Raw genomic sequence first — 17,978 nt, 5'->3', positions numbered from 1 at the left:
GGGTAGGGACTTTCCCTTGAGCCCTGCAATTTAAAAAACCTACATTAAACAAAAAGACAAAATACCGGTCTTTTAAAAATTCTTTGTCTGATAGAACTTCTAGATTTTACATTTATTACAGAATCATTTCCATTCACCTTCCAGCTCCTAAATCACCTTCCACTTTGCTGGAGATAACATGATCCAAATGCTCATCTTAATAAAAACGCAAGCTTCGGAAGCAAAAGCTTTCTCAAGTGCAGTTCTGGGTTTGAGCATGTTGGACTTGAGCGGGTAGCAAGACAGGCTGATGCAATCATTCAAGACTTGGTGAAAAAATCTGGGCCTGGAAATCCAAAGCAAGGCTAGGGCTAGAGAAAACTTTGGAAATCAGGGAGAGGATGAGCTCACATAGGAAGTTTGTGTATATAGATCTTAGACAAAAGATAGACCAGGGCACAAAGTGAATACGTGAGTTGGAAGAAACTCAGTAGCTCAAAATACCCATTTCACATCAGTTCCCCTCACTGGACAAGACTTTCCAGAATTACATTCTCCTCTGCTCTACCAATTAAAGCTTCTCCAAAAACCTCAAACTCTCCAGGGTAGATTATTATCTTTTAAACTTTGAAATGGTTTTCAAAACATTTCTCTTTCCTAGATCCAAGATCAAACCCAGGTAAAGTCAGTTGCTCTCTGCCTGCTGTGCCTTTAAAGTCGACCCAAAGTAAGTGGAAGTCAACCAGTGACAACCCTGGGAGAGCCTTGATGACCTCAGATTTTTTTTTTTTTTATTTTTATAAATTTATTTATTTATTTATTTTTGGCTGCATTGGGTCCCTGTTGCTGCACACAGGCTTTCTCTAGCTGTGGCGAGTGGGGGCTACTCTTCGTTGCGGTGCGCAGGCTTCTCACTGCGGCGGCCTCTCCTGTTGCGGAGCACGGGCCCAGGTGTGTGGGCTTCAGTAGTTGTAGCACGCGGGCTCAGTAGTTGTGGCTCACGGGCTTAGTTGCTCCGCGGCATATGGGATCCTCCAGGACCAGAGCTCGAACCTGCGTCCCCTGCATTAGCAGGTGGGTTCCTAACCACTGCGCCACCAGGGAAGCCCCTGACCTCAGATTTTGAGATGGCTGGTAACTGTTCTCAGAATACAAAACCCAGAGAATAAAATAGTTTGGTACATTGATAGGGCTACAGAATCTCCTCTATAAATCTCCTATATTTTAGTTTTATGTCAGATTATGAAATCTGTATTATCCTATGTGCACTAAAACCATCTAATCCTGCTGCGCTTCTGGTGGAACAGATTATGTCCTATTTTGGGTTTTGGGGGACACAACCAGTCATCTGTATTACCAAATCATGATACCTAAACCTGATTCTGTCACTGACTTTTTAAATGGATTTTTGTAAAGCCCCTCATCTTAGCTCATTCCCCCCACTACAGACAATACGACATGTTGGAAAGGGCTCTCCAGGTAGGAACATTGGGGTCTGACTCTTAGCTCTGCCCAATATTAAAACTATGTGGCCTTGGGCAAGTTTCTACTGCTGAACCTCAGCTTCTGCTCCTATAAACGAGATAATCCTACCTAATTTCATGATATCTTATAATTCTCACAAATAACCTTGCACGGAAAAGGCCTAAAAATGTATGTGAGTACTTTACAATATTATCTTTCTTCCAGTTATTCCTAAAAAGTAGGTTGTTAGAGCCTAAAAGCTCATAACAAACCTACCTTTGTAAATCTGAAATTTTGTGTTGACAAGACAATGTAAATCTGCAATTACAAGAACAGTAACTGAAGTAACTGTGTTCCTGAGCTGGTGGGATGACCATAAATGATTAAAGTAGGAATTAGTTGGATAGGACACAGACATGCTGGTTGGGGACTTTGAAACACAGGGAAGTCCTGGAAGGTAGCAGGCGGTAAAGTTGTCCAAGAGACCCAGAGTCCAACCCACCCCACAGCCACTGTCTTTCCCCAGATGAAGGCTGAAAAAGCTAATTAGTACCTATACCAGCTTTATGTCAGTCAGGAACAAACCTCTCCCTGGGCCCTGTTCAGGTCAGGCCAGAATCTCATGGATGACTTAAAAAATTCCATTTATTGACCTCTAAATATAATAAAACTAAGAGCTCTGCACAAATATTTTAAGAGGACTTTGACCTTGTTCCCACTGCTATGATCACTGAAGTCAGTTTGCTTTTGTTTCTGTAGCCTCTGTATCTGTTTTCTGAGCCGCTAAGAGGACTTCTCGTGCCCGTTTCCGTCGCAGCCTCTCAGCATTTGTGATCATCATCGGATGCAGAGGGAAAAAGCCAGAAAGACCTAAAAGTAATAGGATTTTCATTCATTATAACAATATAAGCTAATGTTTCCCTGGGAACTCAGCATCACTGAACTGAGGTCTAACAGAGACCTGATCTAGAACATAGATTCAAATCAAGTTCCTCACTCAACAAAATGTTTTACCTCTTCCCCCAACTCACTTCCTTCCGTTTACTGCAAGGTCACAATGGATGTTGTCTACTTCCTAACACTATTCTCCTTACTTGGAAAAAAAAAGAACTGACAGATAGCCATTCAAGACACACCATTCCCATTTTTTAGCATAAAATCTCAGTCATCCAAAAAGTCTCATAAAGGAGTCTACAAAAGGAATCTCCAGATTCAAAATGGCAATCAGATCAATTTCAGTTCTCACTCCAGTCCTGATTAGCCTGGAGATAATGAAAACCGTTCTTAATTCCCATCATCTTCGAGCTGATTTCAATTTAAAATCCCCTCAAAGAGTTAAGGCTAGAGCTGAGTTACCCAGAAGCTTTTCCACAGGCTTAGAGAGGTGGGCTCCACAGCCAATCCAATGCCGGATCCGGTCCAGGTTGAGAGCAACGAGTTTCTCACCATGACTGTTGGGCAGTGGATCATAGGAGCCCAGCTGCTCCACGAAACGGCCATCCCTGGGATACTTGTTGTGAGCAGCCACGATGCGGTAGAAAGGCCGGTTGGTACAGCCACCCAGGGAAAGGCGGATGGTTAAGTGGCCTCCATGGTAGGCCTTGCAGAGCAGAGTACCTGTAGACAAATAAGTGCTTAAGACACAAGAATCGAGGGCACAAAACCGACAAAATGAGATAGATAAAATGAGCCCCCTTCCTCCACTGAAAGGTCCTTACTTCCAACCAATTCTTGTCAATCTGACTTAGATACCATTTCTTTGTGAAACTCCTCTTATGCATGCACTCCAGCCATCCCCCAACGCACTCAACACTGGCTCTGGACCATGTCGGAGTCCAACTGCCTCATCTATAAAATGAATGCCGTTTATCTCATAGGGTTTCCGCGAAAACTTAAAAACAAAACAAGAAAACCACTGAGGAGAGGGTCAAACGTGTGCAGTTTCAGGTACGGGTTGCCTCTAGCTCGTCTACGGGAGCGCAGCTCCACCCAGTCCCGCACGCCCCCTACCCCCGCGACCGCTCTTAAAGTCTCCCGGGGCACCCATCACTCACTGAGCTGGACCATAGCACAGCCGGCAGGCGCCGGGGCCTGTGCACCAGTTGCGAAGCCTCGGAGCTTCTGGCCTCCCGCGTGGATCCGCTCTACCGCCTCGGTGGCGCGGAGGACGACCGGGAAAAGTCAGCGTTCCGGAATGGCCTCCCTCCACCCTCCGCGACCCCAGGCCGGGCGCCTCGGTGCCGGAAGCGGACGGCCCACTCGCCCCGCCTCTTCCGCTTTTCGCCCCTACACTTCCCGCAACGCAACACAGTGGAACCTAGCGTACCTCAACTGCCGCAAAGAAGGGGCGCTACAGTTTGGGGCCGAGGTAAGTGCGAGCAGAGCGCTGTGGGATCTCCCGGCCCTCACTGGCCTTTGGGTTCCTGCCAGAGGGAGAAGTATTGGACAGTCGTGGGAGCGGCTAAGAAGTGCTAAAGTGCTCCACAAATCCATCCTTCCAGCAAACTTTTTCCGAGCACCAGTTAGGGCCGAGGCGAGGTGCCGAGAACGCAAAAATGCGCTGTCCCTGCCCCCAGGAAGCTTGACAGTCTGGTAGCGGAGACGGCGAGGTTACACCAGAGTAACTAGGAGTGGTCAGTACACAGTCCTGGAGTGAGCGGAAGAGGTGAACCTGATAATTCCTTTGTGCCTCAGGAAGACTTCATAAAGGAGGTAGCGTTAGGACTGAGAGTAGAAGGACTGTAAGTGAATGTAGAGTTGATTTTATCCTTCTGTGTTTACTGATAAGCCTCTCACCTTCCCTCCTGTTCTCCCACCTTCCTCCTATTCTTTCAGCTGCCTCCTTTAAAAAATAAAGGAGGGGAGCCTTTATTTCTGGTTTTGCTGTGCACTGATCCGGAGGACAGGGGTGAGGTATGGTTCCTTTGTCATCTCTAGCCCTAGAATAAATGGCCTCCGTTGTGAGGAGTTTTGCATCTGTTATAGGGTAATGGACTCTTCATGGAGCCCTTGTGGTTTAGATCCATGAAGATACCTTCAGCAAAGACCAGTCTGTTAAGCTTCTCTGTTCACTGTTGGATCCAAAGGCTCTGGCCACAACTCATATGCTTTTTGCCCTAATGCAGTGACCCAGCACAGCATTCTTCCTTTCCGCCCACCTTAGAAATGATGCTTTAATTCCCAAGTTCCAGTAAGTGAACCTGGCCAACGACCTTAGCAGTTGACCTCCTTTAGGAGTGATCCTGATAAGCTTTCACCGGAAACCCTAATAATGAAGCTACTATACCTTACTTATACACACACACACACACACACACACACACACACACAGAGTTATATTCTTATATATACCTCAGTATACCTTAACTGATGAATTCTGAATCTCTTATTTAGATTTTTTTATTGCCATCCAGTTTACTGTCAACCACTAAAACATCCAGTAACATAGCCATCCAGTAAGATAGCCAATGGAAATAAGTGAATGGGTTTCAGTTTGTGCTGAAGATCATTTTTTCTTTATCCCAAGCCCTCATATGGTGAAACATCCAGGGTTTAATTTCTCTGGGAAGGAAAGGAGCTCAGTATCCCATACAGAAAATTCTTCAGGTGGAAGGATGTCAGAAAGATGGATTTCCAAAGCCAACTGTCTCCTGTACCATGTGGATCTCTGCAAGCAGACTCTCATCTTTCAATTTCAGCTGCATGAGAGGAGGAAGGGAAGGACACATGTCATACGTGATATACCTATGTGGAGACCCCTCATTTGCGGGACCACAGCTAAAGAACATAGTTCCTCAGGATGGAACTGACTCTTCCTGTATTCTCTATTTCACAATAACTCCATTAAAAAGACCTCAAAACATTGTGCTGGTTACATGGATGTGTTCACTTTATGAAAATTCATCACGTGGTATGAACAGTCACAATTTGTGTATTTTTTTGTAAAATAACTTAAAGTTTATTTTTAGAGTTTACCTTATCACCCAATATATCTTAACTAATGAATAATGTTCCCATTTGGCAAGTGAGAGAAAGGAATCAAAGACACAGGAATCAAAGACATTAGACTTTAATTTTAAAATCTAGATGTGTAGCAGACACATCTAGTTGCCTACTGAAAACCCACTCTCTCCCTTCTTTTACTAACAAAATCTTCATTTCTTTCCAGGGCAGCAATGTAACCAACTAAAAAGCCACATTTCTTGCTTCCCTTGCAGCTAGGGGTAATTTCAATTGTTGCCAATGAAATGTAAGGTAAAGTCATATCTCTTTAAAGGGAGGTGAAATAGCTAGCATGGCCCCTTTGTCCTTTCCCTGCTTTGTTCTTTATTGTACCTGAAACATGGATATGATAGCTGGAGCTACAATGGCTGTCTTGCAGCTATGAGGGACGGAAACTGCATGCTATGATTGGTGAAGCAGAAAGATAGAGGTTGGGTCTCTGATGACACTGTGGTACCAATTCTGGACTTTTCATTAGATGAGAAAAATAAAACTCCTAATTTGTTTAAGCCACTGTCTTCCAAGTCAAATTACTTGCAATCATAACTGATAGACTAGACCAGGGGTTGGCAAGTAATTGCTCATAAGCCAAATCCAGCCCGCTGCCTGTTTTTGTAAGTAAAATTTTATTTGAAATGCAGCCATGCTCATTTGTTGGTGTATTGTCTATAGCTGTTTTTGCACTACAAGGGCAGAGTAGTAGTTACAATAGAAACCATGTAGCCCACAAAGCCTAAAATATTTCCTATTTTGCCCTTTACAGAAAAAGTTTGCTGACCCCTGGACTAGAGCAACACCTTCATTTTATATGTGAGGAAAATGAGGCCCAGGGAGGTTAACAAAAGATCCCGCATGGTAATATGCGGGTTTTTATTCCAAACCCAGCAGCCCCATGATAATGGCCAAAGATGGTAAGAAAATCCTCTAGAAAAATATTCATATCGTGAAATGCTGTAAAGTCAAGTCCTGAATTAAGCCAGCACCTTCCCCCCGGTTTACCAACCTCAGTACAGTATGAACAGCAGAGGCATCTGCATCATACCTTCATCATGTACTTGTAGGCCTGCTCAGCTTCCAGTTGCCGTCCAGCCTGAAAAAAAGAGCACCGCCTGGTGATGAGGACATGTCATAAATATTATGAAGGGAAAGTACATAAGCAGAGGATTTACACCTTCTTAGTTAAGAACCTCTGAATTCAAAGGGGGAAGCAGGAAAATGAAAGGTGGTAGGGAAAAGCAGATGTTCATATATATATAATATATATATCCCTCCTTCATTTCAAAAAGCTTAAAGACAACTTGGCCTCTCTTTTTTTTTTTTCCTGAAAGCACCATGAGTCATTTGTTACTCTCAGGACTGAAGCTATTCTGTTAATAACAGCTAACACTTACATAGTGCTTGCTTTGTAGTTTACATTGTTTTAATTGTTTACATTTTTAAAGTGCTTTACTTTCATACATACCACTATTATTTATATTTATATTGTATCAATATATTATTGATATTTACATGCCACTATTATCTATAGTTCCCAGTTTACAGATAGAGAAACCTGGGCACAGAGAGGATAAATAACTTGCCAGGGTTATGAAGCTAATAAGTGGAAGAGCCAGGTTTTAAAACAATGCAGCTTGGCTCCAGAGTCCAGGTTTTTAACTACTACAATCTATCCTGTCTGTATGCATTAGAAAAAGCAGATACTGGAATTACTTCCATGCAGATCTGGATATGAGGTGAGAACACTACTTCTAGTTTTTTCTTGTATGAAGTAATCATGTAGGACTTAAATGAGAATAATATGAATTCACTAGTATATTTCATAAGTTTGTGCGTAACAAATTAGCTGCAGTATTAAGAGTCACTTTGGAAAATTTAAATACATAAATATGAGAACCACAGACTGTTCAGGTTAGAAGGGAATTTAGAGGATATCAAGTCCAATTCTCTGATTAGTGCTAGTCCATGGTAAATTTTCACTAGTTCACAGAAGACTTCATTACCCCAAAGACTTTCCTAAAATATTTAAACTTTGAAGTGTTCTACCTGAAGTTCACTGAATTCCAGGGGCATTTTCCAGTACATCTTCCTTTCCTATCATTATTACTTCTGTTTCACTTCTGCCATAGGGAGGCAGAGACCCAAACGATGGAAGGATCCAGAACAGGCAAAATTTTGAAAAAGAATATTTTTTTGTTTTGTTATTATGTAAAATGCTGCAGTAAACATCCTTGTACATGTTTTCTGGTATTTTCCTTAGGAATGTATCTATATATAAAATTGCTAAGTTGTAGATATGAATGTGACTAAATAATGCCATATTGCACTTCAAAGTAGTTGTACCACTTTACATCCACTAGCAATTAGGACAATCCTTATCAATGTTGGTAATATCAAACTAATTTTTCCCAATCTTATGGGTGTGAATTTCTGTCGCATAATTATAAATTGCATTTTCATGGTTACTAGTGAAGCAGAACTTCTCTTCATATATTTATTGACTTTTACAGTTTCCACTTCAGCAAATTATATATTCCTATCCTGTGACCATTTTTCAATCAGATTGTGTGCAGGGTTTTTTTCTTATTGCAGGAAATATTTATATATTCTGGATATTAATCCTTTATTAGTTATAAATGCTGCAAGTATTTATAATAAAGTCCTTAAGCTTTATTTTAGTGCCTTTTGTTGTACATGAATTTCCAATTTAAAAGTTGTTAATTTATTGATATTTTTATCTTTGCCTTGTGCTTTTATAGTCATAAGGAAACCATGCACACCCCAAGGGCAAAGAGGTATCCTCCATATTTTCTTCTAAAGAGTCTAAAGTTTTAAGATTTAGACCTTTAAACCAGCTGGAATAGTGTGTGTGTGTGGGCGGGGTGGGGGGTGAAGTAACGACTACTTTTTTTTTCATATGGATAGCCAATGACTCCACCACTATTTATTGAACAGTCAGTCCATTTATTCCTCATTTTGGTGGGCTGTTTAATCTTTTAAAAATAGATTTATTGAGGTATAACATATGTACCATAAAATTCACTAATTTTAAGGTTCAACTGTGCAACCATCACCACAATCCAGTTTTAGAAGGTTTCTATTACTCCCCAAAAGTCTCTTCGTGCCTGTTTGCAGTCAATCCCCATACCGACCCTTGGCCCTAGAATCACTGATCTATGTTCATCTCTATAATTTTCCTGATTTCATATAAATGGTATAATATATAGTCTTTTGTGCCTTGCTTCTCAATTAGCATAATGTTTTTGAGGTTCATCCATACTGTTGCATAAATCAGAATTTCATTTTTATTGCTGAATAGTATTCCACTGTATAAATATACCATATTTTGTTTATCCATTCACTGATGGGTCATTTGGAATGTTTCCATCTTTACCTATTATTAAATGCTGTAATGAAATAGAGAAATCTTTGTGTAGACATATGTTTTCACTTTTCTTGACTAGATACCAAGAAGTGGAATTGCTGGGATATATGGTAAGTATGTATTTAACTTTTTAAGAATCTGCCAAACTGTTTTCCAAAGTGGTGTACTAATTTGCAATCCCACCAGCAATGTATGAGGATTCCAGTTTCTCCACATCCCTGTCAATAATTGCCAGTCTTTTCGATTTAAGCCATTCTAATGGGTGTGTAGCATGGTATTAATTTATGTTATCTTAATGAATTATCTTTTAAATTTTGACATAATTTCAGATTAAAGGTACAAGAATAGTTCTCTCCTCTCTGTATATACACACATACACATGCACACATATATACATATATACATGATACGTAAGTATATATTTTAACTTTTTCTGAACCATTTGAGAGTAAATTGCAAACATGATGCAATTTTAGACTTTAGTATGTGTTTTCTAAAACCAAGGACATTCTCTTACATAAGCACAGTGCAATTATCAAAATCATGAGATTAGTACAAATATAATACTATTATCTAATCTGTAGACTTCATTCAGATTTTTCCAAATGCCCCAGTAATATCTTTTATGGCAAAAGAAAATCCAGGATCATGCCTTTTACTCAGTATTCATGTCTTCAGTTTCTTTTAATTGGGAGTAGTTCTTGATTCTTTTTGTTTCATGATATTGGAATTTCTCAACAGTACAGGGCAGTTATTTTGTAAAATATTCCTCAATTAGTGTTTGATGTATCTTTATGATTATATCAGCTTATGAACTTTTAGCAGGAATACCTCAAAAACACTGTTGTGTTGCCCTCAGTGCGTTCTGTTAGGAGGCACATGCTGTTTATCCCAATAATGGTGATGGTAACCTTGATTATTTGTTTAGATTGTTATCTGCCAGGTTTTTCTACTATGGCATTACTGTGTTCCCCCTTGTAATTAATAAATATCTTGTTGCGAAATACTTGAGACTATGTAAATATCTTCTTCCTCCTTAAACATTCATCAGTAGTTTCAGCATACCTTGTTACCATATGACCCAGCAATCCCACTTCTGGGCATATATTTGGAGAAAACTCTTAATTTGAAAAGATACATGCACCCCAATGTTCATAGCAGTACTATTTATAGTAGCCAAGACACAGAAGCAACCTAAATGTCCATCAACAGATGAATGGATAAAGAAGATGTGATATCTATCTGTCTATCTCCAATGGAATATTACTCAGCCATAAAAAAGAATGAAATGATGCCATTTGCAGCAACATGGATGAACCCCGAGGTTATCATACTAAGTGAAGTAAATCAGACAGAGAAAGACAAATATCATATGATATCACTTATATGTGGAATCTAAAAAATGGTAGAAATGAACTTATTTGCAAAACAGAAAACAGACTTATGGTTACCAAAAGGAAAGGTGTGGGTGAGGGATTAGCAGATACAAACTACTATATATAAAATAGATAAACAACAAGGTCCTCCTGTATAACACAGGGAACTATATTCAATATCTTGTAATAAACTACAATGGAAAAGATTATGAAAAAGAATCACTTTGCTGTACACCAGAAAATAACACAACACTGTATATCAACTATACTTCAATTAAAAAAAAAAAAAAGGAAGTGGCAAGAGTGGGAATCCTTGCCTTATTCTTGAATTTAGCAGGAAGGCTTTTAGCTTTTCACCAATGAGTATGATGTTGGCTGTGGGTTTGTCATAAATGGCCTTTATTATGTTGAGATATAGTCCCTCTATACCCACTTTGATGAGAGTTTTTATCATGAATGGATGTTTACTTTTGTCAAATGCTTTTTCTGCAACTATTGAGATTATCATGGGATTTTTAACCTTCCTTTTGTTAATTTGGTATATTACATTGATTGATTTGCAAAAGTTGAACCATCCTTGTGACCTTGGAATAAATCCACCTTGATGGTGGTGTATGATCCTTTTTATACATTGGTGGATTCAGTTTGCTAATATTTTGTTGATGACATTTGCATCTATTCATCAAAGATACTGGCCTGTAATTTCTTTTTTTGTAATGTCTTTGTCTGGTTTTGGTCTCAGGGTAAATGGTGGCCTCATAGAATGAATTTGGGAGTGTTCTGGTCTCTTCAATTTTTTGGAATAGTTTGAGAAGGATAGGTATTAGTTCTTTATTTATTTGGTAGAAATCCCTTGGGAAGCTGTCTGGTCCTGGACTTTTGTTTGCTGGGAATTTGTTGTTTTTTTTTTAATTTTTTAATTTAATTTTATTTTTTATACAGCACATTCTTATTAGTTATCTATTTTATACATATTAGTGTATATATGTCAATCCCAGTCTCCCAGTTCATTGCTGGGAGTTTTTTAAATTGCAAATTCAATTTCAGTTCTAGTGATCAGTCTGTTCAAATTGTCTATTCCATCTGGACTCAGTCTTGGCAGGTTGTACATTTCTAGAAATTTGTCCATTTCTGCTAGCTTGTCCAATTTGTTGGCATATAACTGTCCATACTATTCTCTTATGATTTTTTGTATCTCTGTGGTATCAGTTGTTATTTCTCCTTTCTCATTCTGATTTTGTTTATTTGGGTCCTCTCTCTTTTCTTCTTAGTGAGCCTGGCTAAAGGTTTATCAATTTTGTTTATCTTTTCAAAAAACCAACTCTAGGGCTTCCCTGGTGGCATGCTGGTTGAGAATCTGCCTGCCAATGCAGGGGACACAGGTTCGAGCCCTGGTCTGGGAGGATCCCACATGCCGCGGAGCAGCTGGGCCCGTGAGCCACAGTTACTGAGCCTGCGCGTCTGGAGCCTGTGCTCCGCAGGAAGAGAGGCCGTGATAGTGAGAGGTCCACGCACCGCGATGAAGAGTGGCCCCCGCTTGCCACAACTGGAGAAAGCCCTCGCACAGAAACAAAGACCCAACACAGCCATAAATAAATAAAAAATTTTAAAAAAAAAACAAAAAACCAACTCTAGGTTTCATTGATCGTTTCTATTATTTTTTATCTCTATTTTATTTATTTCATCTCTGATCTTTTTTTTTTTGCATTCGGTGTTGCTTTTATTTTATGAAAAAGCTAATTTCAAATCTACATTAAAACTAAGCTGAATACAAAGTCTTAGTGAAGGAGGTCTGGTGGTTCTTTTTACAGAAACATGGCCACTGTCCTTTGGCCTTAAAACTTCAGGAAGGGCACTTCAAATGGCTTCATCTTTGCACGTTTCAGTGCCAGAGCATAGGAATAGACCCTAGCGTCCACTGTCAGATGTTCATCAGCTACCAGAGCATCAAGTCTCTTCAGCAGGTCATTCTTTGGGAAGGAAATTACTTCCACAAATTCTCCATCTCTTGGCTTTGGCTCAGGCCTTAGGTTTTCAGCATCATCTCCATTGATAGTTACTGTCATGATGTGTGTGGTACAATTTGACAAACCTGGATCCATACATACAGCTGGAGAACATTCAGCAACATCTCCTTTATAGCCAGTTTCTTCCTCTAGCTCCCGAAGAGCAGCTGCTTCTAGGCTTTCGTTGTCATCAGTGAGACCCACAGGGAATTCTAAGCAGTAGCCTCCCAGTGGTGGTCAGAACTGCTTTACCAGAATAATACATTCATAATGAAGGGTTCTTTGAAGCACTGGGATAACCGGCCACACCATCAGCAGACTGTCCTTTCCTAGTTGTCCACTTCACAGTTTCCCAAGTTCTTGTTTTATGTGTAAGATCCCTGTAATGGTGATCTTGTTTTATCAAGCTTGACCCATTTTCCTTCTGAAATTAGCTCTTCTGAAATAATAGACTGGTGTTTTGAGAAGAATCTGCTGGTTCTTGTTTTCCCATTTTCAAACTAGTTAGTCTTTATAGTCCCCAGGCAAGAAGTTCACGTCCCAGGCATGGGATGAAGGGATGGGTACTCCTTTGGGCGGGGGTGGGGGGGGGGCGGCAGGTGAAAGCATGGGTCTGAGGCCGTAGTTGGAAGAGGTGTGGTGCTACTGCTCTCTCTAATCTTTATTAATTCCTTCCTTCCACTGACTTTGGGCTTTGTTTGTTCTTCTCTTTCTAATTCTTTTAGGTGGTAGGTTTGGTTGTTTATTTGAGACTTTTCTTGTTTCTTGAGGAAGACCTATATTGCTATGAAATTCCCTCTTAGAACTGCTTTTGCTTCATCCCATAGATTTTGGAAAGTTGTGTTTCCATTTTCATTTATCTCGAGGTATTTTCTGAATTCCTCTTTGATTTCATCACTGACCCATTGCTTTTTTAGTAGCATGTTGTTTAGTCTACACTGTTTGTTCTTTATCCCATTTTTCTTTCTATAGTTGATTTCTAGTTTCATACCATTGTGGTTGGAAAAAATGTTTGATATAATTTCTATCCTCTTAAATTTGCTGGGGCTTGTTTTGTGGTATATTAGTGTTTGAGGAAATAATCTTGGGGGGTTCATCTTTAGAACTCTACCTACCAAAAGAAATTGTATATGATTTTCTCTTTGATCTATGAATTAATTAGAAACATCTTTTTAAATTTACAAATGTATGTGAGTCTTTTGGCCTATCTTTTAGTTGTTGATTTATAATTTTACTGAAGTGTGATCTGTAGGTATTCACTGAAGCTATCTTTGTGGTCTAGCATATGGTCAACCTTTATGAATAATTCACTTGTGCTTCAAAAGAATATGTATTCTATGATTAAGTACAGGGCTATATAATTAGTGTTTGAGCTCAACCTTGTTGTTTTTTTCAAATCTTACACATTCTTAATTTTTTCCCTATTTGATCTAGCAGTTTCTGAGAGAAGTGTATTAAAATCTTCCATTTTGACCTTTTTAGTTTAAAGATGAAGAAACTGAGGCCCAGCAAGTTTAAGTAACTTCCCCAGTATCCCACAGCTAGTTGTGGCACAGCTGGGGTAAGAACTCAGGTATTTCTCGTATTGATATTTACTCCAAAGAGAAAGTCCAGTAATTTTTATTCTGTTTCTCTTATAATCACAATATTCCCTGTCAGTTCTGTGTTGTATTGGCCAATGGAAGACTGAGGGCCACTCTCTTTATTCCCAATTTGAATCTTAGGCTAATGTGCAAGTTATTGAAGCAAGTTATTTTAATTATGGGAGGGTTATATTCTATAGGTAAAGCAGCTATCACCATTCCCACAATTACCCCCCCACACAAAATTTCCCATCTATTTCAAGGATAAGCACCCTCAGTCAGCAGTTCAACAGGATGGAATGATTCAGAAACACTAGCAGAGTATCTCCTTTGCTGGTCTTTGACCTTGTTATATTCTGATACAATATCACTCCCATTTTTAATTTTTTTAAAATGAAAACAACTTTAATGAAAAAGGAACTCAGGTCATTAAATATAACTAAATACATTTAAAATATAAATACCATGTCTTTCCTGATTAGTATCAGGTAAATATCTAAACTATGTGTCTGAATAGCTAAACCATCTGTCTGAATTCTGGTCTCAAAGAAAAATGTTACAGACAATTACAAAGAAGATGCTTCATAGCATCTGGTGCATTTTTTAAATGATGGGATCTTTTGGGAAAATAACTTCAGTCTATCAGATTTCTTTTGTTCCTATTGTTGGTAATTCATTTATGGCTACACCCTTATAGTCTACTTTGCCTTTCTTTTTATCATTAGATTCTTTTATAGCTTTTCTAGACCATATATGACATTTTTGTAGATCCAGAGCATAAATAGAATGACTATACAATCCCAGACTTGAGGTCCTAAACATGAGAGTGAAGGCAGGCAGAGTGGTGCTGAGGAGGGCAGAAGGAGAATCTCTCACCTTCCCCAAGTCTAATCTGCCATCCCACTGCACAGCCCTTGCACATCTCCTAACTGCAACCCCAGACCAAGATCTGATCCATACATGCTCCTTTATCTTCAGTCAGGGCACACACTGGGCTGGGCTTAGTTTGTGTGGCCTGGGCTGGGGCCTGCTGAGCAGCTCAGGGAGCCCACCCCATCTGAAACCCCCACTGACAGTCAACTCCAATCCACCCCATTACCACTCACCTGAGACCACCAAACCCAAGTGCCTCATTCCCATTTTTAGAATCTCCTTTCCAGACAAACACACCTAAGTATATGATTTTCAAGCACATCCCAAGTAGAGGCTTCCCAGACATGAACTCTCCTTCATCACCAGTATAATGACCACATCTGGAGCTCATCAAACCTCAACTATCATGCATTGATGGCCTTCCCGCTATCTCTTTCTTTACTTGGTCCCTCACCTCTCTGCTCTACAAGGGCATTGTGTAAGGATAATAATCACTCACTTTCAGGCAGACCAGAGCCAGATATGCCCATACTTCAGCACTGTAGTTGTTCAGTGCGTTGGCTTCAGAGAGAGCATCCTCAGCCTCTGTGAGCTCATCCAGCTTGATAGAAAAAGAAGATAACGTGATTTAAGTCAAGTCAAAGTAGTTTTCACTTAAGCCAGCTGGAATCTGTTTAGCTGAAAATGCTATGTCCAAATAACATTGGTATATGTGACCCATACTAATAATTTTCAACTTAAAACTTTTTTAGCAACAGAACTCTTTCTTCAAACAAAATCATATGTGGTGGTGTTCCAATATATGAATGAGAAAAAGTAGAACTGCTCTGATTAAAAAGTCAGGTACAGGAATCTGGAGCCCTGCCTGCTGAGCTGTCGAGTTACACCCCTCTCTTCTCCCTTCTCTCTATAGCAGGCCCATCAGGGCATCCATGAACCATGGAGCTTCAGGTGCCAGGGTTGGAAAACCAGAAGTATTCACTATCATGTGTGCCTCATTCAGTGATTTCCCCATACACAGTGGGCTGTCAGATACATTTGTAGTTTTACATTGTACATCCCTTTCTTAAGTTAAAGTCCTATTAGCCCATCAAAATACTATTGTTCAGAAAGCTTCTCTTTCCCCTAATATGAGTTATTGACAGCACAATCTTGAGCAATCAATACAACATTCAGAGATTCTAGGGTGTTCCCTGAGCTCTGGGCACATGGATATCATTGCTGCTCCCTAATACTGTGAGTTTGTTTTGTAAAATCTTCCAAAAGGCCACCTAAGGAAAGGATAAGATACCTCTCTCTCCCCAGTAAAATCGTTCTTCATTTTTCATGTTTTAGAAAATAAAATAACTGGTTTCTAGGCCCAAGACAATATGAAGAATGGCCTTTCGGCAATGCCCATACCTTGGTCCACACTTTAAATGTCTCAGAGATATTGATTCACTATTTAATCAACCTATATCTGCTAAGGATTTATTTTACTCTGTGTCAGGCAGTATGCTAGATACTTGGAATAAAAAGAAAAAATACAACTTTTGCCCAAAGAATTCACTGACAGATATGTAAAAAATTAAGACAAAATGAAAACTCAAACACATAAAGAGTTCTGATAGAAAATAAGCATTTCTATAATAAAAGCATATATATATATATATATATGTATATGTGTGTGTGTATATATATATATATATATATATATATATATATATATATATATATATATATAAATAATCTAGTGTGGGGACAAAGGAAAAGAGGAATAATTCTACCCTGAGAGTAAGGGATGGCTTCAGAGAAGAAACACTGCTGAAGTCAATCCTGAAGGATAAATAGGAGTTTGTTAGCTATACTTCAAGGCATTCCAGGTAAGAGGAACTTCATATACAGAGGCACAGAAGCTTCAGAGAGCATGGCATGCTCAGGAAACTCTTAATATGCTTTTGTGGCTGGAGAAGGGAGGGAAGGGAGAGACAAACAGAAAGCGAGAGAGAGAAGAGAGAAAAGAGAGAAAACAAAGGAAGTGATAAGACCAAGGAGTTAGGAAGAGACCAGATCATTCAAAAAAATCTGAATATTATTCTGAAATAAGGGGTAGTCATTGAGGAGTTTAAGTAAGGAAGTAACCTGGTATTTGCATATTTTAAAGACCACTTTGATAACAATGCAGGAGATGAATTGAGGGAGGACAGGAGAACACCCTAGCAGGTAAAGAAGGGATGAGGCTTGAATTAGAGCAGTAAAAATAGGCATGGAGAGGAGACAGTAGACTCAACAGACATTTAGGAGACAAAATCAATAGGATATTTGATGCCTAATTAAAAGTAACAGAAGTAGACTAGGATAGTTTTTTTTGTTTTTTTTTTAATTAAGATACTGGCTAAGACTTTTTTTTTTTTAATAAATTTATTTATTTATTTATTTTTGGCTGTGTTGGGTCTTCGTTTCTGTGCGAGGGCTTTCTCCAGCTGTGGAGAGCGGGGGCCACTCTTCAGTGCAGTGCGCGGGCCTCTCACTGTCGCGGCCTCTCCCGTTGCAGAGCACAGGCTCCAGACGCGCACGCTCAGTAGTTGTGGCTCATGGGCTTCGTTGCTTCGCGGCATGTGGGATCTTCCCAGACCAGGGCTCGAACCCGTGTCCCCTGCATTGGCAGGCAGATTCTTAACCACTGTGCCACCAGGGAAGCCCTAGGATAGTTTTTAAGTTTCTGGCTTGGTTGACTGGATTCATTATAGTCCCATTTACTAAGACAGGGAATACAGGAGAAGGTACAGGCTTAAGGAATGTGAGAATCCTTCTGAGATAAGTTAGGTTATATTTTGGATATGTACATTTTGAGGTGTCTGGGGGACCATCAAATGGAGCTGTCTATTACATTGTTTGATATAAGGGTCAGAACATGAAAAGTGTTATGAACTGAAGTTTTAGGATTCATTGGGGCAAATTGGTAGTTAAGACCACTGGGGTAGATGATATTTCTTAGGGAGAAGAAGTAAGGTGACAGGAGAAGAGCTGGCTATAGAACCCAGGAGGACCCAACAATTATGATGGGTAAAAGACTAGGAGCCGGCAAAAAAGGCTGAGAAGGACACCAGAGAGGAAGGCGCGGAACTGGAAAGATGTGAATGCAGTATTGTGGAAGTCAAGGGAAGACAGGGTTTCAAGAAGGAGGCAGTCAGCAGGGTTAAGTGCCACAGAGACTTCATCAGAGGGTCTACTGCATTTGGCAATTAGGATGTTATAGGGGGCCCCCATCAGAGAAGTTTCAGCAAAGTGTTTAAGGGGTATACACCTAATAGCAAGGAATTGAAGGGTAAAT

The 17,978-nt window shown here is 39.8% G+C and overlaps 2 protein-coding genes and 1 pseudogene across 8 annotated transcripts in view; all 3 read right to left on the bottom strand.

Annotated features, from left to right (window-relative positions):
* Positions 1 to 2,070: 2,070 nt before the first annotated feature.
* Positions 2,071 to 3,681, bottom strand: MRPS16 (mitochondrial ribosomal protein S16). Its single transcript, XM_007167675.3, has 3 exons — positions 3,498 to 3,681; positions 2,800 to 3,060; positions 2,071 to 2,313 (listed from the first exon to the last, which is right to left on the bottom strand). Exons 1-3 carry the CDS (start codon positions 3,508 to 3,510, stop codon positions 2,180 to 2,182), a joined length of 408 nt encoding a protein of 135 aa, XP_007167737.1. The 5' UTR covers positions 3,511 to 3,681; the 3' UTR covers positions 2,071 to 2,179.
* A 1,322-nt stretch (positions 3,682 to 5,003) lies between these two features.
* CFAP70 (cilia and flagella associated protein 70) overlaps positions 5,004 to 17,978 on the bottom strand; it is a 90,485-nt gene continuing 77,510 nt past the window's right edge. For 6 of the 7 annotated variants that reach the window (XM_057530452.1, XM_057530455.1, XM_057530453.1 and 3 more), the window contains 3 exons: positions 15,165 to 15,266; positions 6,488 to 6,535; positions 5,004 to 5,141 (listed from right to left, as the gene is read on the bottom strand). In XM_057530452.1, coding sequence (XP_057386435.1) covers positions 5,061 to 5,141; positions 6,488 to 6,535; positions 15,165 to 15,266 — 231 coding nt within the window. In that variant the 3' untranslated portion in view covers positions 5,004 to 5,060. Of the gene's footprint in view, positions 5,142 to 6,448; positions 6,536 to 15,164; positions 15,267 to 17,978 lie in introns of all 7 variants that reach the window. The other variant, XM_057530454.1, reaches the window with a different exon arrangement.
* LOC103001866 (ADP-sugar pyrophosphatase-like) lies at positions 12,039 to 12,702 on the bottom strand (annotated as a pseudogene).

The sequence above is a fragment of the Balaenoptera acutorostrata genome, chromosome 16, assembly GCF_949987535.1.
Source record: "Balaenoptera acutorostrata chromosome 16, mBalAcu1.1, whole genome shotgun sequence".
Classification (NCBI taxonomy): domain Eukaryota; kingdom Metazoa; phylum Chordata; class Mammalia; order Artiodactyla; family Balaenopteridae; genus Balaenoptera; species Balaenoptera acutorostrata.
This window is presented reverse-complemented; position numbering and strand designations above follow the sequence as displayed.